General features: G+C 37.8%; 2 protein-coding genes and 2 pseudogenes across 3 annotated transcripts in view; 2 read left to right on the forward strand and 2 right to left on the reverse strand.

Moving 5' to 3' along the window:
- Nucleotides 1-8,520: 8,520 nt before the first annotated feature.
- Nucleotides 8,521-9,445, reverse strand: LOC147506265 (cyclin-dependent kinase C-2 pseudogene; annotated as a pseudogene).
- Nucleotides 9,446-12,459: 3,014 nt separating this feature from the next.
- Nucleotides 12,460-25,013, forward strand: part of LOC147506266 (elongation factor 1-alpha pseudogene) — a 34,114-nt pseudogene continuing 21,560 nt past the window's right edge. The window contains exon 1 of the transcript XR_015193680.1: nt 12,460-13,588. The product of XR_015193680.1 is annotated as an elongation factor 1-alpha pseudogene (transcript). The remainder of the gene's footprint in view (nt 13,589-25,013) is intronic.
- On the reverse strand, nt 16,658-18,811 carry LOC147506267 (putative pectinesterase 8). Its single transcript, XM_086558507.1, has 5 exons — nt 18,411-18,811; nt 18,034-18,205; nt 17,665-17,871; nt 17,164-17,423; nt 16,658-16,964 (listed from the first exon to the last, which is right to left on the reverse strand). Exons 1-5 carry the CDS (start codon nt 18,779-18,781, stop codon nt 16,811-16,813), a joined length of 1,164 nt encoding a protein of 387 aa, XP_086414633.1. The 5' UTR covers nt 18,782-18,811; the 3' UTR covers nt 16,658-16,810.
- Nucleotides 22,813-24,295, forward strand: LOC147506268 (RNA-binding NOB1-like protein). Its single transcript, XM_086558508.1, has 2 exons — nt 22,813-23,291; nt 23,365-24,295. Exons 1-2 carry the CDS (start codon nt 23,159-23,161, stop codon nt 24,192-24,194), a joined length of 963 nt encoding a protein of 320 aa, XP_086414634.1. The 5' UTR covers nt 22,813-23,158; the 3' UTR covers nt 24,195-24,295.

Consider the following 25,013-nt stretch of genomic DNA (forward strand, 5'->3'; position numbering starts at 1 on the left):
GTAACTACCTACCGGCGGGATGCAGACATCGAGTAACCCCACACACGGAAGCCATTATGTGAGTACTGCCATTATACGACATAAAATATCGCGCGTCTCGTTCTAAATTTTGCGAACGGAATAATCAAGCTACTATTCGGCTACGCCAGAAGGGCCATTCAGCTTCACTGAAACGCTAGAAGGGCCAATCACATTACTTACGCCAGAAGGGGCATTCAGATTCACTGAAATGCCAGAAGGGTCAATCATATCACATACGCCCATCACAAGGGACAAATCACATGAGTTGTGGTAGCTAGGTTCTAGGATTTTCATTAGTAATTTATTCAAGTGTCATACATTTATATCTCAGAATAATTCTTATTCTATCTCATGCCAGTATACTTAATTGTACTGAAGCTCAACGTTTTTCATTATAATACAATCCACATTATCACGTGCCAATACTATTCATTGCACGATATCTAAATATCTCTATATCAAATCTCGAAACTTATTATTTCACGTGCCAATTATATATTGCACTACACCATATGGAATATCTCAAGCCTTCATAAATACTACAATTCATTTAAGTAACAACTCATAATAGTAATCAATCCTGTAACATATTCGTTCAATATATTTATATGAACTCAAGTCACCATCAAAGCCCAATACTAAAGTCCATGAATCTAAGTCCGTATATAATTTAATCCTCATAAAAACGTATATATCTAAGTCTTATAAGAATTCTCCTCTTGTTACGTGTCAATATTTATATTCTTTACACACTACTCACGTCAAATCTTAATTAGATAATGACAAACAAAGTTATACAATTTGTGACAATATTTTATTACTACATTTGTCTATATTCTTAAATATGTGAAAAACTGGAAAAAGTCAACATTCCACAATCAATGGTCAATGGTCAACGATCAATGTCAAAGTCAACTTGTCATTGTCAAAGTCAAACTGTCGTTTCCATGTTCAACAGGTTCACGGTCATAGCCATGGTTTATGGCTAAGGGCAAAGGTGCATGGCTCATGGGCTCATGACTAAGAAAATGATTTGGACCCAACTAGCCGAGCCCAAACCCAAACCTTAGAACCCGGCCCCAAAAGTCTAAATATTTAAAGATCCAATTAGATCTATTTTAAGTTATATGGACCGGCCCCCAAAACAAACTTGAAACTGGCCCAAAACTTTAATCGGTTCGGCCCAAAGAAAACTAAAGTGGTGGACCTAAGAACAAAATAGAACCGCCCAACCAAACAACCAAAAACCGCCCAAAGAAACAAAATAGAACTGGCCCAACCAACCCAAATAGAATCGGGCCCAAAGAAACAAAATAGAACTCGGCCCAACAACTAAACAAGCTAAGGACCAACCAAACAAATGTTTAGGCCCAAGCCCAAACACAGCAACAGTGTCATCTTCTCCCTCCAGCAGCCTCCACCACCGGATCGACCACCGTCAACTTCCACTAGTCCACCCATTTCAACCAACTGATTTTAATCCCTATAAAAACCCCTACAACTTTAACAAAACCAAAAACCTCAAATCATTCAATCCATATACTCCATCAAAACTAGATCTATAATTTTCGACCTCCATTAATGGCTGCTACAAGCTTCGACAACCCTATCCAATCCAGCATTAAATCACCCATCACTAATCCAACTAACCCACAACATAACCCACCAGAACAAACAACATAATAAAGGGCAGTACCAATTCGAGCTCGCGCCTCCATTAACGCTTGTTCAGAGCTTCAACAGTCCACCCAATTTCAACCAACCCACCGATTTGTTTCAATGGATTTCTCGATTTGTTTACTCGTTTGATTACTCAACAACATAACCCCACTAACACAAACAACATAATAAAGGCAGTACGATTCCCAGGGGCTCGCGCCTCCATTACCAAATCTCCAGAGTTCCAACTGTTCCAACAGTTTCAATAATTTCTGTAGTTACGAACAACAAACAATATATAAGTAACCAGTTTAACAATCTGACAAGTTTAACACTTCAACGCGATAAGAAAAACATCGAAAGAAGAATAATGGCAACACATAGAAACTGAGCGGAAAAACTCGGCAGTAAATGTTTTTATTTGCAGCAAATGTTTTGAATTCGTAGACGTAAAACTCTAGTTCCGATGAAAAAGGAAAACATAACTACTCACCTTAATTAACAACTTGACGAATTCCTCCTAGTCCAAATCGTCGCGCTCTAGCCAACGAGCTTTTATCTCCGCTTCCATTTTTATTTTATTTTTATCTAAAAACCCTATTCTCTAGAAAAATATGTATATATACCTAGGTTTGAAACCTAAGCCCAACACAGACTCGGGCCCAGAAATCAGGCCCACGTATCCCAAATCCAATCCAGCAAATTTTAAATAAATAATTAAATTAATTAATTAATAAATAAATACATATTTTAAATACGGGCGTTACACCGATGCTACATCTTCCACACTGGCAAGAGCCCCCAGATCTGATGAAAACCGGAGTGTATTCAACCGACTATAATTTAATTACGGTATAATCCATCCATTGGAGCCTGTCCCTAAGCATCATCCATATCACTCAAGGTCAAGCAGACATTCATCCCAGTCAAGAAGGCGATCCAGATCTCGAAATACCAACAACATTAGGCGTAGCAGTGGTCATAACATGACAAGATCATTGAATGTTGATCATAGCGCATCAGAAAGGTGGACAACATCCACCATAAGACGTACCCTTGGACTCCAAGATCAGGACCTCAGAGACGAATTGCTACATGACCTTAGACATGGCTTGAATGTAGCAAACCGATATAGACAGGTTAACGAACGTCAGCCCAGAATACGACGACACCAAAGATACGACTCCCCAGTTTGACAGCCTAGCCCGTTTTATCGGCATAGGTCTCGCTGCCCAAGGAACCAACCAAATCTAGAAGCAAGCAACAGTTGGGGGCAACAACACCGTGAGATGCAACGTAGTGAAGTTACTCCTCAAGTCAGAAATCTAGAAGCCACAGGAGAACCATTCACGGAACAACAAATCAAAGACATCATCAAGAAAACAATGACTAATGTGGGTGTCACTGAAACACGATGGAAAGACCTTGCAGTAAACGAAGATGTCGTCGGGAGATTTTCCCTAAAGATACAAAATACAGAGCATCAGGAAGGATTCAAACAGCCAGACCTTCCTACGTTCAAAGAAGCAGGAGGTGACCCGAACGATCATGTTATGGAGTTTAAAAGCAGGCTAATTCTCTGGCGCAGAGATGCCCCCTCTTATGCCAGCTCGATCTATCGCTTCATTCCAGGAATTAGCAAACTAGTTTACAGATCGGTTTAAGCATAATTGGACACGTCCTAAGGATGTCCACATCTTGCTAAACACCAAGCAGCAAAAGGATGAAGCACTGGCAAAGTTTGTTGTTTCCACCAAGTGCAAGCAGAGACCGCTGATGTCCCTGACGTAATGATCATTCATGCATTCAAGGAAGGCGTCCATTTCGACAAAAACGGAATTTACAACTCCCTGGTACGAGACCCCCTACAATCTAAGTACGATTTGTTTGCACGAACGCATCAGTTCATTAACGTGGAGGAAGATGTTAGATCAAAAGCCTCCAAAGACAAAGACTTTCGGAGTAAAGACTTAAACGAAGGTAAATGCAAACAGAAGCAAAACATATCGGAAGGGCAACAACAGAAATCAGAATATAAAAAGGTAAACACAGTTTGTGAGGAAATGAAGCTCACTCCATTAAAAGCCAAGTATGATGCGATATATGAGAAGATCAAGGGGAACTTACTTTTTCTTTTTTGCCCTTGCCCCGAAAACACTAAGTCTAAACGTGACAGAAATCTTTGGTGTCACTTTCACAATGATTTCGGCTATGAAACAGAAGAGTGCAAATCCCTCAGGGGAAAAATACATAGGCTAGTCGACAAGGGACAATTAGACGAGTTTTTGCTGTAAAAAATTATGAAGAAAAATTTAGCAATGACTAGCCCACAATCACTACACCAGAATTGTTGATTAAGGACGACCCTATAAGACTAATTCTACCGTCCTTAATTAACTACTTGTATTCCCGTCGTACATCCTTCAAAACCCGTCGCAAGTACAAAGTGTAGGACTCTTCAAAGATTTGGTAATTAAAAATACGTCTTAATAAAAACACTAAACTCAACGCGTCTTAAACTTCAAAGACTTTCACGCAACCTAAAAATACCCTTTTCTTTGGTCCCATGATTTGCTTCACTTCAACCTAAAAACTCATCTTCTCTGCTGAAGTTGAAGCGCCCAATAATCCCTTGATTTGGGTGAAGAAGTATTCTTCTCTCATGGGGATCCATTTGGAATAGAAGAATCATTATAAAACCCTTAATTTTTCTCTATCATCCAATACTTAACTCAAAACCTAAACCCTAACTCATCCCATCTTCTTCTCACCAAACCCTCTTCTCAAGAGATCGTTTTTTTGTTTGGTGGTGGTGCGTTCAGATCGCGAAGGAGACATGGTCTTTGTGAATGCTTTTCTCAAATGTAATTTTTGTCTCTCCTAGTTTTTCAATTTTGATTATTTTCTCATTTCTTTGTTATTTTATTTTTGTGTTTACAATAGGGTATTTCTTCTTCTGTCTTTGTGTTTACCAAAGGATTACTAATACATATTTTTATTTGTTTTTTGTTTCAGTGTTGCTTGTTGTATTGTAGGTGTTTTGACACTTTTTCTCCTGCCGCTTCTTGCTAAGACCACTTATGTTTCAGAAAATGTTCTTATGCCATGTCAAATTTGTTAAATGATTGGTATTTTTACTAGGAATAATTGTTTGTTAATGTTAACGAAAGAAAGTATTGATTTTTTATGTTATATCTAGTTGGGCATGTGTGTTTATGGATTCTGTAACATGGGGCTCAATTGTTATTAGCATTTGAAAGACTTTGAATGTATGATTAGTGAGGCTTTGTCAGCTATATATGGATTGTTCATAGAGATATTAGGGAAAATATAGCCTTGAATAATTAACAAACTTCGTCTGCTCATTTGGTGATTTTTCTAAAGTCATCTCAATTTGGAGCACCTCAAGGTCATAACTATATAAGCGCCTCTCATTTTTAAGTCGTTATTTGTTTATTTAGTTTTCTCATTTATTTACTTTTTCTTTTACAATACTTATAACTTCTAGTACTATATAACTACTTAGTTTTTATTCCATGCATCTCATTATAATACGGTGATGCTCTGAGGTCTTTTATCTTGCCATGTGCTCTTGGTAATTATAACACCATGATGCTCTGGTCATATGTGCCCTAGGAGTAAGCTTTTTAAAGATATAATATTACTGTAGAGGTCTTCCTAACTCCAACTTGCTTGTGGAGATATAGAAAACTTAAGAGTAAATTAGGTCTTCGTATTTGCATTGTAATTAAGATTTGGTTACCTCGAACCATACTCTGTCCACCCACATGCCAACTCGAAAGTATCTTCGAAAGCACGGGGAAATTGGGGTTGTATAGTATTTGTATTGGTGATGATTTTGATCCTGATTCAAATTGGCCTATTGTACTTCTTTGGAATTTATGTAGTAATTATTTGGTTAAATATCTTACAGAGTCATTGATAGTAAAGTATTGTATTATCTTTGAGTACATTATATTCTCTGTATTCTCAATATATTTATGTTCCTTTTTTCCATTTGCCGAATGTCATTATCCTTTGCTATTTTGGAGCAACTTCCCAACCGATTTCATAATGTGAGGAATTTGAAATTGACTAGATTGAACATTCATCATCTTTGTTGCCACGACAAAGATCTCTCCTAATGCCGAAGGGTAAGATGCGGTAATTGGTGAGGTACTCTCCAAACACTTTGGTATAATTTAGAATATTAGTAAAAGTGAAAACTTAACACTACTATGTCTCGAGGACTACTATATCCACTATAATGTATCCACCGGTCCATACTTAAGAAGTTTGTTTATTTTTTAAGCAAGTGTTTCATTTATATCATGAAGCTATGATTGATTAAGTAAACAAAAGTAATAAGAAATAAATGAAACTGCTCTAGTGTAATTTTTAAATTCTTTTTTATTAGAAGTGTCCGTATACACACAAGTTTTACGTATTGACACTATAGTGTCCATATATATACCAATTTTATGAGTTGCCACTAGTGTGGGTCTATCATCTTTAGCACGTCTTTGGCCTTGTAGACACTAGTATCTATATCTGTTTTTAGCTTGTTGTGTGTGTCAGACACTAGTGTCGGTTACATAGCGCCACATGTGTGTCTGTTTTTATCTGTTTTCGCCACATGTTGTATGGGAGGGGTATGGAAACTTGATTTCTCTATCATATCATTTTTATTATTCCTTGTTGTAATTAGTTTCACATTAGATGTACATTAGTTGATTAGTTTAATGCTTATGCAGCTGGAAGGAGAGACTGCTTTTAAAGCTATTTGACTTGTTGGTTTGGTGAGTACACCTATGCATGTGCATAGTCCATTTATGTACATGTGTGTAATTGAAGATATAACAAGGCTCAATTCAAAATCTGGTGAGGTTTCCCCTTGTCTTGGATTTTCTAGTTTCGCTTGATAATTTTAGTGCCTTAGTTCAAGTTTGCTTTTCTGTTCAACATTACATACTTCTTTTGTTTTCAAGCTTTTGAATGGGTCGCTATAATAGGATCTTATTGTGTACTTTGAGGATAATTGGCTTTGCATTTAATTTGGAATTACGTGGGGCAGGGTATTGTGGGATTATAAGAAGATCAGGTGATATCTTTATGGGTTGATGCATCTGAAAACAAACTAGTTTTTTTACTTTATCCCATTGAATAGCTAAAGATTTAGGGGGCGCTTTTCATTGATGGTTTCTTCTTCTTCTTTATGTAATTAGTACCAAGGTGGAATTCAAACATCAAGGGAGTTGTATTGCTAAAGTTTTAATTGAAGAAGAAAAGAAAGTCAAGTTGATTATTGGCAGATTTGAAATTGATTTCAATTAGACTTGATTCAGGTGAGTTGATTCTCATGTTTTCTCTGCTAAAATTGATTTGGGGTTGATATGTTTCTAAAAGTTAGAAACTTGGGTTTGTAGAGTTTGAAATTATGACAAATAGGATAACTTAGTTTTGTTTGTCTTTCCTTTTTGTGGTCTATTGTGCTGACTTGTGTGGATTTATGTGTAGGAACTAGGTTTTGAGGTTCAAATAGAAGTTGTAGAATTCTTACTTAACTTTGATATCCAATTGGATTTGTTTCAATCCAATATATATAGTAAAAGATACAACTGTTTTAGCACAGCTATGTTAACTAGGATTTTCCAGCTCATGTTCTATGTTTAGTCAGCTTCCTTAAAATATTTATGTGGAATTTGCTTGATTGGTCTGAACAGAATCTGTAGACTTTCGAGTGCAGTTTTATATCCATTTTGGTTTGTTCCATTCTAAGTTATATAGTGATAGTTATGACTGTTTTACTTCAGAGTGATGAATTAGTTCTTGTGCTGACAGTTCAGCAAGTTCTGTCAACGTCTGTGATTTTCTGAATAAAATTTAGCTTTCAAGGTCTGAAGGTAAGTTGTAGTTCTGTGAGTCTAGTTTCAAACCCAATTGGATTTGTCTCTTTCCAAGCTATATTGAGAAATATACGTCTGTTTTCGTTCAGGGTGGTTGATGAGAAATTTTCTGATTATGTAGCATGTTTAATTGTGTTGTGGATTTTTAGGTATTAGTTTGTAAAGTTATTATTTATGTGAACATATTTATTAGTTTCTTATGTGTCGAGAAACTAATTGGCCTCTTGACGAGGGGAACTATAAGATGGTTGAGTTTGAGTTTTCATTACTATTGGGCCGGGGGATCATCTCACGAGTCATGTCTTTGTTGGTTGTGCTTTAAAGCATGCAACATCAAATTAAATTGACCTGATTTTGACCAAAACAACTGACAGCGCACTATGTAGAATTATAGAACAAAAAAGAAAAGAAGAAACCACCTTGAAAATTCAGATCCTCCAGTTACCACCACAACACTTTACGCTTCAAAATTCTCGATGGCTTTTTGAAAGAGCATGTTGTTGGTTTGGTCAAGGTGGCTTTCTATTGTTTTAGAATTTTTTGAATCTTTTTTGGTGTTTGATGTTAAAATTGTAACTCTACTGTGATTTTATAGATGGACAGGATGGTATATTTTTTAATATCGAGCTTTGGAAGGATTGGGTGGTGGATTTTTTTGTTTGGTGTTAGGAACTGTGTTGTTGTGTGCAAAAGAATGAACATGTATTGCAGTTGACGATTTCTTTGTAATTGCTTATAAAATCTGTTCTTTTGTGTATTCTATATTATGCAATGGGTGGTGTTTATTTATTTTCGGGTTATGGGTGGATTTGGTTGTAGAATTTCCAGATTCCTTTTATTTTCAGCTAGGTAAGCAGGAGATTTGTATTAAAAATAAATGAAGGTAGAGTTTACATAGTTTGTTACCAAAAGGTAGGATAGTGTATCCTCCTCATGGCGCTTGCCAAACCTAAGTACTATAGGGGGCCTCCCATTTATTTATCCATGGGTATGGCCCGCTGTCGTAACCTCCTCCGCCTTGACCTCCACGATTTGGGTTGTACCTCCACCGTGATTCCCCCAGTGGGTATCTACTTGGCCCTCGGATGGTCGAGGCTTTCCGTAGTGGTGGCTAGGTCCCGCAACCACCGGAGGTCGTGGAGTGCATTGGCTGGTTAGGTCCGTGTCGGTCGTGGCGCGTCTTTGTCGGCCTGTTGAATGGGAGGCGTGCACGATGTTCTTTGTGGATCTTTGTAGCTTCGTAAACTGCGGCTTCTTCTTCATGTTGACGCTGCTGTTGACGCTTCTTCTTTGTCTGGAACTCGTGAGACGATTCATACTTTGGTAAACTCTTGGGGTCGCAAGGCAAAGGGTCAGTCCAGAAATACTCCGCGTCAAGTGCATCCTTAGCAGATATCCTCTGTGATGGATCAAGAGTCAGCATTCTCTCCAGTAACTCCAAGGCATGGCGGTCAAAATGTTTGTAGGTTTCCCTGACACGTCTCTTCATTGGTCTCGATGGCTTGAAATTGTTGTACCAAGGAATCTTTGAAACCCCAGGCCAATTAACCTCATCTGGGGCGCCACACAACTCAAAAAATCTTGTTTAATTGCTCGCTCATTTTTCCCGAGGCGGGGATTGGCTTTCCATGAAGAAGCTCAAGAAATATACAACCGACCGACCACATGTCAAGCTTCCCGGACCATACTTTGTGGTTCCCAAAGAACAGCTCGAGGCTGTACCCACGGGTAATAACACGATTTGTTAGATTGCCATTGTGATCGTTGGAGAATGACCTAGCAAGGCCAAAATCAGCAAGTTTCAGGTTGCCCTCGCGGTATTGTCCGGTACACACTGCTGCGCCGCTTGCTGCTGCCATGGACCTCTTTGGTGCTCACTTCATCGGTGCTCGCTTCTTCTGGCTGGTGTCGTTGCCATGGACCCATTGGTGCTTTCACAAGCATGGGTGGTAGTGTCGCCACCGGTGATTCACCACGAAAAGAACAAAATGTGTGCAAAGGTGATGAAGATAGGAATTTCAAATTGTTTTTTCATTATGTTTTATTCTTCTTTGTATACTTTGAAAGCCTAGTTGTTGGCAATCATAAGCTTGAAGATATTGTAAATTGGAAATTATCAATGTATATATCAATTTTGAAATGTGTTGTTTTAATATGTTGTTTTACTAATTGATTTTATCATCGAGAAACCTTAAATCGAGGGGGTCCGGAAAAATAGATTCTACAAAAAATATATATATATATTAAAAAATTACCTTAAACTTGTAATGACGGAAATGCATGTCCTAAACTAAGGACCCAAATTTTCTGACGGTTAGTAGAGTTCCAGTTTTGAAAACATGTAGTTGCATTGGAAAACAAATATCTGACGGTTTTGAGAGTCCTATATTTAACGACGGCATAAACTGTCTCAAGTCCGTCGTAGTTCTAATTCAACTTACTACACTCATTCCCGTCGTTAATATTAACGACAGGGCTATTCGCGACGGAGTCTGGGACACTATTTTCCGTCGTAAATCTCGATTTAGGACGGATTTAACCGTCGTTTTTGGAATAACATTGATTTTGTTGAAGGAATTCGTTCAGAAACTACAGAGTCTACTCTCCTATGTTTTAGTGATAGAGATCTAATTGACATCCATCATCCTCATTATGATGTTGTCATTATCTCAGCTTTCATTGGATTATGGCGAGTTCAGCGCACCATGACAGATACTAGAAGTTCTGTCAGCATCATTTTTGCAGGTTGCTATAATAACATGTAGCTGTCAGAAAATTTAATTATTGCAGAAAATAATCTAATCATTGGGTTTGACGGAACAACAACAACCCCAGTAGGAAGAGTCTCTTTACTATTCATGCTTATGGACAAGTCAATCGACATTGAATTCCTTCTGATGAATTGCAAATCCCCTTACAATGCAATCACAGCATGGGTGCAGTAGTCTCTACCTTCCACCAACCAGTAAAGTTCCCATCTCTTGACAAAATTTGTAAGGTGCGCGGCGACTAGATGGCTTCCCACACCTGTCACGAAAAGGTCTTGGAGGAATATCGTCAATTTGATATGTGGAGAAATACAATTCTCAGTAATTCGCAAGAAATGTCTAAATTAGAATCAGTCCCACACCGTATTTGCACTGCTAGTTCACGAAATAAAGGACCACCGACTATAGACCGCCGATTAGAAGTTCAAATTGGGAATTTAGGTGGAGAAACAACTTTCATATCGGCAGAATTGAGGGAAAATGAACAAAAGGAAATGGTGGCACTCCTCAGAAAGAACAAAAAGATCTTTGCTTGGTCAGTCGAGCAGATGCCAGGAATTAGCCCAGAAGTTGCATGCCACACACTTGACTTTGATCCTGCCATCAAGCCAGTTCGGCAGAAACCTAGGCGCATGGCCCCAGATAGAAAACTCACTCTCAACTAAGTTTATTCGACCCATCTCATATCCGCAGTGGTTGTCTAACGTGGTTACAGTACCCAAGAAAGATGGGAAAATGAGAGTGTGTATTGATTTCACGAACTTTAACAAAGCTTGCCCGATTCATCCCTACCCTATTCCACGAATATTGGAACTGGTAAATGCCACGTCTGGCTACCCACGATTATCATTTTTGGATGCGTATTCGAGATACCACCAGATCCCCCTAGCTGTTAAGGACCAAGAAGTAACGACATTCATAACTGACCAAGGGATTTTTTGTTACCAAGTTATGCCTTTCGATTTAAAAAATGCATGGGCTACTTACCAGAGGATGATCGACACCATATTCGGAGATATGTTGGGCAAGACAATGGAGGCTTATATTGATGACATGGTTGTAAAATCCAAGCACAGTGGAGATCACATCTTCGACTTGCAATCAGTTTTTGACAGAATTGATAAATTCAACATGAGGCTAAATCCTTTAAAATGTGTTTTTGGACTAATATCAGGGAAATTTCTAGGATATTTGATGACTCGTTGAGGCATCGAAGCTAACCCAGAACAGATCCGATCCATTCAAGTCATGCCCTCTCCAAAAACAAAAAAAGAGATTCAATAGCTCACAAGGCACTTAGCAGCACTAAATCGTTTCATCTCTAAGTACTCGGACCGGTGTCGTCATTTCTTTCAGACGTTAAAAGACTCAGCAAGGTGGAATGATGATTATGAAAATGCCTTTCAATCAATCAAGAACTACATGGTCTCGCCACCAATCTTAGCCAGCCTAGCTACAGGGTAGCATGTTGGAGCTTACTTGGCCGCTACAGATACTGCAGTAAGTGCAAGCCTGTTCATCGATGGAGAAGACGGTCATCCGATCTTCTTCATTAGTAAGACACTAACAGGGGCGGAAACCAGATATTCGAGAATTGAAAAAATCGCTCTAGCACTGGTTCATGCTGCCAGACGCCTCAAGCCGTATTTCCAAGAAAGACTGGTCAAAGTATACACAGAATATCCTCTTCGCAAAGTTTTCTGAAGTGCCCAGGAATCAAATAGACTCGCGGAATGGGACATCTACTTGAGTGCTTATAACATCAATTTTGAACCTTGCATTTCAGAAAAGGGTCACACACTTGCATCCCTAATGACAGATTTCCCTATCGATGATTTCGTCCCTAAAATCAACCAAGACAACGACATCTCTAACGAAATAGCTACAATTGGGGGCGAGGAAGCACCACCTAGGAAACCTTACATTTAAACAAACTAGGAGTGGAACAAATTCTCTAATCCACATTCTTCACGATAACCGAGAGTAGATAACTTTGATAGTATAGCAGTAAAATAGCTTTAGTTTTATTTATTCGTAGCATAAATAGTTAAGTCTAGGTAAAACTATCATTTTACACTTTATCATTGATGCTCCAGGCCATTGCGATTTCATCAAGAACATGATTACTTGTACTTCACAGGCTAATTGTGTTGTCCTCATTATTGACTCAACCACTGGAGGTTTTGAAGCTGGTATATCCAAAGATGGTCAGACACGTGAGCACGCTCTACTTGCCTTCACTCTGGGAGTGAAGCAGATGATTTGTTGTTGTAACAAGATGGATTCCACTAAAGTATTCTAAAGCTAGGTATGAGGAAATTATCAAGGAAGTCTCTTCCTACTTGAAAAAGGTTGGGTACAACCCTGATAAAATACCTTTTGTTCCCATCTCTGGTTTTGAGGGTAACAACATGATTGAAAGGTCTACCAACCTTGATTGGTACAAGGGTCCAACCCTCCTCGAGGCACTCGACCTGATCTCAGAACCCAAGAGACCTACAGACAAACCTCTACATCGCCCACTTCAGGATGTTTACAAGATTGGTGGTATTGGAACTGTGCTAGTCGGTCGTGTCGAGACTGGTTTGATCAAACCTGGTATGGTTATCACCTTTGACCATATTGGATTGACAACTGAAGTTAAGTCAGTCGAAATGCACCATGAGACTCTTCAGGAAGTGCTACCCGGTGACAATGTTGGTTTTAACGTGAAGAATGTTGCTGTTAAGGTTCTCAAGCGTGGGTTTGTTGCCTCCAACTCAAGGATGATCCTCGCCAAGGAAGTTGCAAACTCCACTTCCCAGTCATCATCATGAATCATCACGGGTCGATTGGCAATGGATATGCCCCAAATCTTTGAACTGTCACACCTCTCACATTGCCGTCAAGTTTGATGAGATTCTCACAAAGATTGGCAGGCGATTTGGAAAGGAGATTGAGAAGGAGCCAAAATTTCTGAAGAATGGTGATGTAGGATATATGAAGATGATTCTGTCAAAGCCCATGGTTGTGGAGACTTTCTCTAAATACCCACCACTCGGTCGTTTTGCTGTGAGGGACATGCGTCAGATTGTTGCTGTGGGAGTCATCAAGATTGTTAAGAAGAAAGATCCATCTGGAGCCAAGGTCACAAAGTCTGCAGCCAAGAAGAAATGATCCAACCTTTTCTGTGATGAGGTTGTTTTTGTTAGCTATTGTTGTCAGTATTTTGAAGATGTTGTACTTGCTACTAGAGTTGTTGATTGTTTAGTTGTTTGTAGTGGCTTTGGCCATTTACCTTTTCCTATCTCAAGCTACCATTCCCAGAATTGGGTGCTTGGCGGTGGTACTATTATGTAGTATCGTTTGTGCTTTAAGAATTTTGGTTCCCTCATTTGAATCTGTTTAATGGTGGAATTTAAGGAGTTGATAAAACATCTATTATTCTACAAAAAAAAAACTTACTAACCAACGAATTAAGTGCTCATTCCCAGAATTGGGTGCTTGATAGGCAGTGGTACTATTATGTAGTATCGTTTGTGCTTTAAGAATTTTGGTTCCCTCATTTGAATCTATTTAATGGTGGAATTTCAGGAGTTGATAAAACATTTATTATTCTAAAAAAAAAAAACTTACTAACCAACGGATTAAGTGCTCCTGGCCTTTGAACATTGCATTCTGTCAGGTTGTTAGTTTTTCCTTTTAATATCCATAATGATATATGTCAATCACATTGCACTTTGGCTGATATATACTAATATATTTTTAAATAAGTTTTACTTAGGGTAAGTTCATATTTTCAAATTAGCTATAAAAAAAAAGTGTGTTGCTCAATATAAATGAAGTGGATATGTACATGTCTTTAACCTGATTCACAAGTAGCTAGCAATTCAAGCTTTTGTAGGGTATGTCATGTCGTGGTTGCTGGAAGGAAGATGGCTAGAGGAATTAGAAAGTTACATAAATGAAGGATTAGGTACTCATAAATGGCATGAAGCCAAACGGTTAGCAAGGAAGGAAGCAACACTTGATCCATCCAGCCCCAGGAGTAGTCCTGTGCAACAACGTTGTTAGGCCATACTTTGTTACTAGAACATGGATCCCTTTCACTGTAAATGGTAATGTTAGGGGAAGAGCTAATCTTTGACAACCATTCTCTTAACAAAAATGTTCCACAAGACTACCATTTGGGTCAATTTTTTTTTTTTTTTATTCTCTTAAACCATTTGGGTCAATAACCTAAGCCCATGCTTATTCAAGAATGAAAATAAAATATAGGCAAACAGACGAGCTCATGTTCTCTTAAAGAGTTGATCATTATAATACAAAACGATAATTCAGGCTCTTGGCGATGTTCCCTACTAAATGATTGTAAATTGAATCAACTGCCTAATTAAATTTATGTTTCCCATCAATATTGAATTTGTGAAAGATGCATGTTACGACTTTTTTGTTGCCTCCTCACCTCAATGGAGTATATGCATGACTTTAATGTATTAGTTAACCGATTGAATTTGTCTAACCATGATTTTCATTTAATAATTAAATTACAATATTTGTTATACACCCTTTTATAACTAAGCATTCTTAAAATATTAATTGGATAATCAAACTTCATAACTTACACAATTCATGCGTTTAAAAGCTGCTATGCTGGTTTTCTACCACTAAGGTTTTTTCCATTAAAAAAAAAAAAAAAAAAAAAGTGTAACCTCTAACTCCCATAAAAAACTTGGAGCCTCTCACTTTTGGCATAGTTATTCGAAAATCATAATATGAAACATAAACAGTTGAAAATATCCATTGTTTACTTCTTTGTTGTGGGGTCCTAAGGAATAGAAAGCGCATAAAAAAAAAATATTTGCCAATACGCTTAGGTTCCAGTCTCATTATTTCTTTCTTACATGTGTAAATGTGATGTAGTTATTATTATTATTATTATTTTTTGCACTACTATAAATAAACTTACTTTTTATACTACTGTTTTCTATTGCCTTAAATTTTCTTCAGTCATGGAATCAAACGATGGTAAGTTATATCTATGGTGAAAATTTTGTTGAACATGGACTCTTTATTTTGACTCCAGAGTACTAAATGATAGGAAACCAACGCATGGAAGAAAACCTCTTTTTAAGACATTTGTAGATGAGGTTTTTATTCAACATGACACCTCTGACATACAAAAGTTCCTTCTATTGGAAGCAATATTAGAGTTTTTAATACCAGTCCAACAATTTTTTTTCTTTACGAAGAATACTACCATTTTCCCAGTACACCCATCTGCATTAAGGATGTTTTTATAATCAAATTGTTGCCGCTTGACAAAATGTTTCTATAATCATGTAAGCATGGCATAATGCTTATGCACAATGGATCACACCTTATAATACCTCTGCACTCCTTCACCGTGCACTTGCTCCTAACTACTCAATCATTACACTTAATTTGACTCTCAAAGAACTAACATTCCATTGCATTATGTTAATCAAGTTGAAGCCCAAAACCTGCCAAAGTTCTGCATGTGGCATTGGGTGCTAATAACATTTTCAGAATGGGGACCAATAACCAATGTAAGAATTCAACAATGCAACTAGCTAGCATCCATAATTTCTTCCTTTTGTCACCTCCATACAGATGGTTTGAAAAAAATCAACACTCCAACATTTAAATCATTGAATCTCTATACACATGAAATAAGATCCACATTATATTGAAAGCTTTTGAATTGTAATCTTGCTACATAACCATATTCTGGAAAGCTATTATTTACACATTCAATCCACTCCACATATTCATTCCAAATATTAACAGTGTCCAATGCAGTTTTTCTAATTGTTTCCAAATGTAATCGTTTCTAAATCAAAAAGAAATAAATAAATAAAAATTGCTTTTTTAAGATAGCTCCAAATTCTTTCTTTGTCCAAGCTACCTACTTATTTAAACCAACAAAAAAAAAAAGCTGATAGTAGAGCATCATAATTCGAATCGAACAAAGAGTACAACTAGCGTATTGAAGTGTTTTTTCCTTATTAAACTTTTTAATTTACTATTCTAATTAATTTACATGAGTTCATTCTTTTCCCCAATTTTTCTTTCCTAGCATGTGCAACACACGTACCTATTTACTAGTATATATAATTGCAATTTGAGTCCAATATGATTAAATCCCTTTGTCTTTTGAAAAATTAAGACGACGAGAAAAAACAAATTAATTGTGCAGGTTAAGGAGGATTATGTATTTGTACAAATTGAGTAAGATTTGATTGAATTTTTTTGCTATGTTATAGAATACAAAAGTTATTTCGTATATGGATTTCACCTACATGATTTCAATTCGTTTATTATCATCCATCAAATTGACTGCACATTGTAAATTAAATTACAAAAACTGATAGAATGAACTTGATATTTTTGCCATTTCATTTTTTTATTACATTTGGAGGGCAATAAATGTAAACGGTAGAAGAAAATGGATTTCTACTTATAGGGTTCCAGCCATTGTTCTCCATCAATGTAAGATATGTTGAGGAAAGGAGCAGCTTGGGTGTCATTGAGTATTTGAGCATAGGGCGCCCTCAAAGTCACATTTGCACCTCCTCCAGTACATTTGTACTCTCCATAAAATATAGTCCTGTTTCACAGGACAATTAAATGAAATCAAATTGGTTTCGTATACTCACGGCGGCGGTCAATTGCAGTTCTCTAAGGATCTATATTATTTTCCGAACCATGGTCCTATGATGTAATGTCAATATTGCATATCAGCAACCAGCTTATAAAGACACAAATCTCCAAGATAATAAAGAAAAAAAATGGAGGTGTATACTTACTGGTCCCTTGTGGGATCATTAAAATCATTCCATCCTTCAGGAGAGATGATATCAGACATGAATGTGTAAGAAAAAACCACTCGAGAGAATGGCCTCCATGCTCGACCAAGCCATACCCTTCCAGTCCCTCCCACACTGCAATTGACAAATGAATATCCTGAGTTCTCGTCGCTGGATGCTCTACCATGCGCAGTAATGGCTCCATTTATGCTTTTAACTCCTGCTGGTACTGGACTTGCCATAGAATTCAACTGGCAATTCTGAGATTGTAAACAGATAAGTTAGGCCAGTTCAGTTATTTATAACTTTTTCATCGGTTTGTTTAGACTTTAGACCGGCATGGATCAAATATTAGTCCCACGCCAATCACAGCAGAGTTTGATGCTGGAAACCTAGAGCAACAAGAAATCCATAAGGCAGGGCAGAATGAATGTGTCACTCACTAGCTAATGAAGTACGAATACTTTAGTTCTCTTATGAAATTATGCCAGAATTATTTACCTCATATAATGATTTTCCATTGCCAAAAACGAAATCAATGGACCCTTGAATGAAACATTCTTTGAAGTAGTGTCTACCTCGATCGTCATGAAGGGTGTCTTGAGCCCCAAAGAATCCACAACCCCAGAAGGCGGCCTGATCTCCAGATATTCTTATGGCCACTGCTTGAGCTCCAACAGCACCTGGGACTGGAATTGGAGCTACATTCTGGTATGGATCCAAAGTTTCAAACATGATTAGGCACTAGTATACTTCCTTGTTTGTTGTAGGCTAAAATGGCCTAATGTAATGTATTTTGCCATTCTACATTATGGGCTCAAGCTCATTGTTAAGCTCATTCACATTACAAAAAACCAGAATAGTACTCACCATGAAGCTTATGTTCTTAGCGACGAAGTTGGTAGCAAAAACTTGAACCGAGCCACTATAGAATGTACCATGTGAAGAGTTGGCTGTGTCGTTCCATACGATTGCCGTAGTTTCAAATCCTTGTCCTTGAAACGTGATATTTGGTTTGGCTCTTGGAATAATAACCTTCTCACTAATACAAGTTATCATCATTTTTAGTTGAAAGTGATCGACAAGCTTAATTAAACGTCATTTCAAGGCTAACAAAATACCAACATCATATACTTCATAATGTACTAATTTTTTAAAACCGTGGTCCGAGGGGAAAATATATGTTCAGTAAAAACATGGATGGAATCATAGACAGGCATGCCTCATAGATATCCTGAAGTACTTACAAGTAAATGCCATTATTGATCCATATAATATTTCTTTTCATGCTAAAATTGCCTACAGCATCAACAGCAGATTGAACTGTAGTAAAATTACAGCACCCGTTTCTATCCACACAAAGAATGGAAGTCGTACTAGTGTCAGGGGGAGGAAAGTTGGGGGGGAAATCGTCACAAATGGATATTTTTGTTTCCTCCTTATGGCGGTGATGTTGGTGGTGTTTCTCTATGCTATAGGGATTTAGTAGCGCTGAAAGAATAGGTGATGAGAAGGTGGTGAAACTAAGATGATTGGTTATTATGAACTTTGTGGATAACAAAGCAACCAAAATCGAAGGTAGAATAAATGTTAGAGAATGTACTTTGTTAAGAAACATTTTTCTGCTTATAGTTGGAATTGTAAGAAGAAGGATGACATTTTCTTTTGCAGTAGTGGAAACATATAAAAGACTGAGAATGCACTTGAAGTGCAAGGCTACATAACATGTCTTGCAAATCACCCCTTCATTCATCTCCACTTTGTAAGGTTTGCAAAACATGGCCAATTTTGAATTGATGTTGCTTGAAAGATAGTGCGGGAACTCAAGGGGATTGTCATTATCAGGATTATATAGTGTCCAATTAAGAGTAGTTGTGGGTTCACAGGAGGGGGCCGTGGTGGAGTCCGTGTTTTTAAGCCTCCACCCAGTTCTCTATGCCATGGCTACTTTTATGTCAGTGGTGGCACTTAGCTTGGCAGCCGCATTGGTCATACTTGGATCATTGCATGGAGCTTTTGACAATAACGAACACTCCTCTCTTTCAGCAAAGAATGGATTTGATCAGATATTCTCAAGTGTAAAAAATGATAGACAAATCACTAATTCTGGACTAGCTTAAATGAAATGAGATAAGAATGTGATTTTAGTAGAATAGTCATTTGTGCCATAGACTAAGTGTTGATATTTGGTGCTATGTTTTTTTTTCGATAAGAAACTTCCATTCATACATAAAATTTGTACAGAGGTTCAACAGAGTCTCACCCAACTAATCCCTGCATACTTGTTGGCTCATTTTGCTAACTGATCATTAGCATTTCTATTACATACTCTAGCGATCAAAAAAAATTAACTGTAAAAGAGGATTCCTGTCAGAATATTTGGTGCTATGTGAGTATACTCCATTGGATAATACAAGTTACATGTACAATTCGATATTTTTCGTAGTTTTAGATTCTATCATGTCGTGGAGGTGAATTATATCGATAAATTGCAACTCCTCAATACCAAGTCAAAGTACTAATTAACGCAAAATTTTATAGAATTGTCTGTACAAAATGGAAAACTTATCATTACTCATAAACCATCGGACCTTTTTCTTTTCTTTAGTGGAAATGAGAATTATGTGTCCAAAGCCTAATTCAACTACAACTAGCTAGCTGGTTAAGGACTTAAGGGCATCACCAGTGGAGCATATATACCTTTATCTTTAAATTTAAGGGACTAAATAAAATAACAATCTAATGCAACCCCTATATGCAACACGTATAGTCGTATACTATGAATTAACTAATACATTGTCTATATTAACTAATGCATGAATGTGTACGTGCTTGATATATTACATGTATATATATTGGATAATGAATACGTGCAATGCTAACTAACAATTGTGGTACATGTGATATTTATTCTATATATGACGCATTACGTATAGTATAATATACACATGTTCGATTTAAAATATTCACATACGTATAATATATGAGAATGTATTTAAAGTTTTTAGATAACTTTCAAATACAATTATTGAATTTAGGACCATTATTTCTTATGAGAGGACAAAAATATCGATGACAAGTGTTATAGTCGCCGTAAACCAACTTTTATATCGGTTATATAACTAAAAAAAATAATTTTAACCATAAAAATGTATATCCCGAGAAGGAACCGAAATCTGAACTGAAACTGACTTAATTAATGGGTATGGGTCCGGATTTTCAAAATATAAGAAAAAAAAACTGAAAGAACCGAATCCAATAGGAACCGCTAAAAATAGACCCAGAACCAAAACCGAGAAGAACCGAACCATGAACACCCCTAATTTACTATTTAGTTTCACGGTTGGAATTTAATGAACCTGATTAATCCAACCTGGCTCTCCAAAAATTGTGACGTGGGCCTGGCTTTTAAGGGCCTACATTGGTGATGGCCTAATGGACTTAAACTCTATATAAGTTTATTTGGGCTGGGCTTGAGTTGGACGTTAGGCTAGTGTACGTAAGTTCAGAGCTCAACACCCGGTCATTGTACTAAAATTCAAGGTCTTCCATGAATATTGCTCCTCCATGGAAATTAAAATTGGTTCTTAGAGCATTTGCAATGCAGGTGATAGTTTTCCCTCCCTTATTCACTGCCACCTCATCACTTATTCACCCCTTTTTCACCAACCCGGTGAAAAACAAAGTGAAGCTGTGCAATGTAAAGGTGATAAAAAATATCTCGGACGGGATGTTAGATTCCGTCTGGAGGTTTTTGATACGAGATGGAATGTAACATCCCGTCTGGTATTTTATAACATCCCGTCTGATGACTCAATATGAACAGACGCAAACAGGCTCCATTTTCACTTCCTTTCCAGCCAAAATTGCGATTTTCTAGCCTCCATTAACAATCTTTTGACACAAACTTCCATTCATAATGACTTCCTCCCCAATGCATCCCCACCAACCTCACCACATGAAGAGCATTCCCGATGGTTTGGAAATGTTAAAATTTCCAAAAAAAGGATCGTCGTCGAGAACGCGTAATGTGGGCGAGGAGGACGAAATTGAACTTGGGTTCAATTTTCCACCGCGTTGTGAAATCGAGGAACACCCACCATTAGCGTCAACATCGGTCCGACACGTAGCAAATCGAGTGGCGGAGTCTCAAGTAAGTTTTTGATTTTTTTTTATGTTAATTATTATTATTTATGTTAGTTTATATCAAGTTTGTTGTTGTGTAATTAGTTTGAATTTGTCGCATTGTTTTAAAAAATAATTAGTTGTAATTATATTGTATTGCGTGTTGGTTGAATGTAGGAAGTACACCTATGGAAAGTGCATTGTGCACTTTCAAATGTTGTGTTGTGGTGGTGTTGTATGAAATAAAAAACGGATCCTAATTTTGTCATTTCTGCTATCGACATTATATCCGCCACACCATTTGGGAACTTTTTGCATTCTAATTTGGGACAAAATGATCAGGCGTTGTTGTTTGAGATAGTTGAGCGGTGGTGGCAAACTACCCACACATTCCATTTCCCATGGGGTGAGCTTGAGATTACCCCTCTTAATTTCACAATGCTCACGGGTATCCCAATTGGTTATGGAGATGCCGTTCCTTTTGATGAAACTTTAGAGGTTTTTACTACGGCGATGAGTTTCTTTGAAGGTTTTGATTTGGTTGAAGATGATGAGCAAGACGGGTTTTTGAGATTATCGGCTGAGCAGTTTAAGGGATGAGCTATAAATATGAGTTGGCTTACTTCGAGATATTTGAATAGACTCAAGGAGAAGCCGAAAGACTATCATATTGGTGATGAGTCGATCCACGAGTATGTACGTGTCTTCCTCTTCTACTTTGTTGGTGCGGTATTATTTGGATATGCTGATAGTTATTTACGTATCGGGTAGATGTCCACTGTCTTAGACGTAGAGAGGATGTGGGCCGGAATTATGACTGGGGTCAATCCATCTTGGCATACCTTTACTGCTGGCTAGACCTCGCAGTTGAGACGAAAGCCGCTAAAGGCGATTTGTGCGGCTTTGTTTGGATTATACCGGTAAGTTTTATTTATTAAGTTATTGTTTCATTTCATTTATTTATCTAATTATTAATGTTGACATGTTTATATATATATATGGGCAGGCTAGGTAGACAGCAAAATTTCGGACAGCATCCAGACAGCAAAATCTCGTCCGTTCGATCAAAATCAGATCAAGATCAAGATGCAAATGCAATATTTCGGAATTTGGGTGAAAAAGCGATATTTCGGAATTTGGGTGGTTTCGAAATTCTTCTGCGAAGGGTTTGGGTTTTGAATTTCAAAACAGCATAATCAAACCCAAAATCATCAACAACGAAATCATCAACAACAAAATCAAACTACCAAAATCATCAACAACAAAATCAAACCACCGAACAACCCAAAAATCAAAACCCAAAAACCCAAAATTCAAAACCCCTTATTTTCGAAGTTCATGGGCGAAGCAGTTTGTGGAACAACGAAATTTTTGATTGTCAACACCCAAATTTGACAATCTCAGCTACAAAACACAACATCATCAACAACAACCTTCAAATCCTAATTTTCTCTCCCTTATAATTTCTTGCCGACATTTCCAAGGTCAGTTTTTTATTTTTATTATATGCTATCCTCAAATCCTAATAATGTATCAACTGTCTTGTTGTTGCCTGGCTTGGGTTTGATATTGTTTTATGGGCACGTGAATTGGGTGGGCTAGTTATAAGAAATTGGGATTTGAGGATAAAAGTGTTATGATCATTTGTTGAGTGATTTAGTTAAAATGGGAGTGGCAATGACGATGTGAATTTGTGGAGATGTAGATGAAAATGAGGTAATGGCCGAGAACTTTGGAAGTTCAGACGGAAGGAAATAATAAAACCAAATGAGTCAGTTTCAACCCAGCATCCTCTAACTAATTGGCAATAATCTGTGATATTCAAAACTTGATTGATTTATTCTGATGTTTACAAAATGACATACATTTGATGGTTCCTCATAAGTTTGTTTCCGTTTTGGAAGTCTTGGAAGAGATTAGAGATCCTGTTTCGAGGCATAAGCTCGCTTTTTTGCCCTTTACTGTTGAGACTGTAGAGCCTTCTTCTCAAGCACTAAAGACAGGTATAACTATTTATGTATATTGCATTGTTTGCCTGCTTCAGGTATCATTAACATTTTCATTTTAATTTGGCAGTTGTCAACTTTGCAAGGGCAACTGGTGATTTACAGACCCTCTCAGATGTTGATCTCAAACTTATTGCGCTGACTTATACATTGGAAGCTCAGATTCATGGGACTAAGCATCTAAGGGATACCCCTCCCCCAGTCCATCTAGTTAATGTCAGAAAGATGGCTGAGAAAGAGTTGCCTGGATGGGGTTCTAACGTCCCTAATTTGGAAGAATGGGAAGCTTTAGAACATGCGGCGGAGGTGGGTTCAAATTCTGAATCCAAAATCCTCCCCTTGAAGGACCTAAACTTGAATGTCATCTCCATTGATAGTCATACTGGTTGTTCTACAGGAAACGCTGCTGGTGTTTGCGATGAACATGAAGATATAAGTAGCAGTTTTAGGAAGCCTAGAAGATATAGGCCTGTCAAGAAAGAGATAAACATTGAAGGTAAAAAGATGGTTGCTGATGGAATTGATGCTTCTCAGGGACAAGTTGATGAGAATGGGAGCGATTGGCTGCCTGCTGTAAGTCGAAGTACTCACAGAAGATTTCTGAGAAGAAAAGCTAGACGGGAACTGTCTGAAGCATCTTCTGACAAAGAGGATTTCCAAGTAGAAACTAGCATGGAAGCAGTTGATGATAGTGAATGCCCTGAGCTATTGCATGAGAGTTCTGATGTGACAGGGGATTTATCCCCTGATGCTGAAGAAAATGCCACTGAGATATGCAGTGAAGGATCTGATCACCCAGAGATGATTAATCAGACCAACGAGAGTGTTGATGCATCATGTGCAGATGACATGAGTAGTGAGCAGAGTTGGATGTTGCGGTCCTTATCTGAATTTGTTTAGGGAATTTGGACATTTCTGTTTCTGGAATAACTCTGGAATTTTCTGTTTCTGGAATGACTCTGACATTTCTGTTTCTGTAAAGATGTGGTATCATGGAATAAGATAAACATTTAACACTTCACAACAATAACGCCGAATAAACACGCCCCACCCGTAATGACACAAAATCTTAGTGGTAATCTCAACACCGGAAATCAGGGACTACCGTGATCTACCCCCAATCATAATCAGATCCAATTCAACACTCATCCGCGATCTCCACCCCACATTTGTACAAAAGAATACACGCCGGTCGAAGGATCTCCCTCTCAAAACTCTATAAATACCACCTACCGAACTACGTCAGACCGCGATGATTCTCTCCTTAAAAAAGGAAAACGAGAGAAGAAGACACGCAGTTAAGCCACAAATGACCTCTGGCCACATCCAAAATCCTAACCCTTCCCATTCTTCCTAGTTGTAATTGGGAGAAGACCAAAACGCCCTTTTTACATTGGCGCCGCCTGCGGGTTTCGACATCGAGAACCACTTCGAGATCATCTCTAATTCTCCAAACCCACCTAAGCATGGTTAGTATAGAAGCACAAGTTCAACCTTGCTCACCGCGGTTGGGAGTAACGAACGAGAGCATTTCCTTGCTCAGGGGAGGAAAATGCTACCTTACGTGCTCAAAGTGGATAGTTACCAAGAATAAAGAAGTCGGGCAATGGAGCCGAACACAAGATCAACGACGTTAACCGCCAGCCTTTAACGAAGTTGTCCCGAAAGTGATCGGCGGACCTCGCGAAGAAGGACTCGACACGATTGTACACAAGATGC

This window comes from Coptis chinensis, chromosome 4, assembly GCF_015680905.1.
Source record: "Coptis chinensis isolate HL-2020 chromosome 4, ASM1568090v1, whole genome shotgun sequence".
Lineage (NCBI taxonomy): Eukaryota > Viridiplantae > Streptophyta > Magnoliopsida > Ranunculales > Ranunculaceae > Coptis > Coptis chinensis.

Excerpts from the sequence above, each read along its gene's own strand:
- LOC147506267 (XM_086558507.1), bottom strand. The coding sequence starts at position 18,781 with ATGTTTCTTAACAAAGTACATTCTCTAACATTTATTCTACCTTCGATT. Across the intron at positions 18,206-18,410 it reads ATCAATAATGGCATTTACTT|TGAGAAGGTTATTATTCCAA; the intron begins GTAAGTACTTCA and ends AACTTGTATTAG. Across the intron at positions 17,872-18,033 it reads CTAAGAACATAAGCTTCATG|AATGTAGCTCCAATTCCAGT; the intron begins GTGAGTACTATT and ends GATCCATACCAG.
- LOC147506268 (XM_086558508.1), top strand. The coding sequence starts at position 23,159 with ATGGTTCCTCATAAGTTTGTTTCCGTTTTGGAAGTCTTGGAAGAGATT. Across the intron at positions 23,292-23,364 it reads TTCTCAAGCACTAAAGACAG|TTGTCAACTTTGCAAGGGCA; the intron begins GTATAACTATTT and ends TTAATTTGGCAG.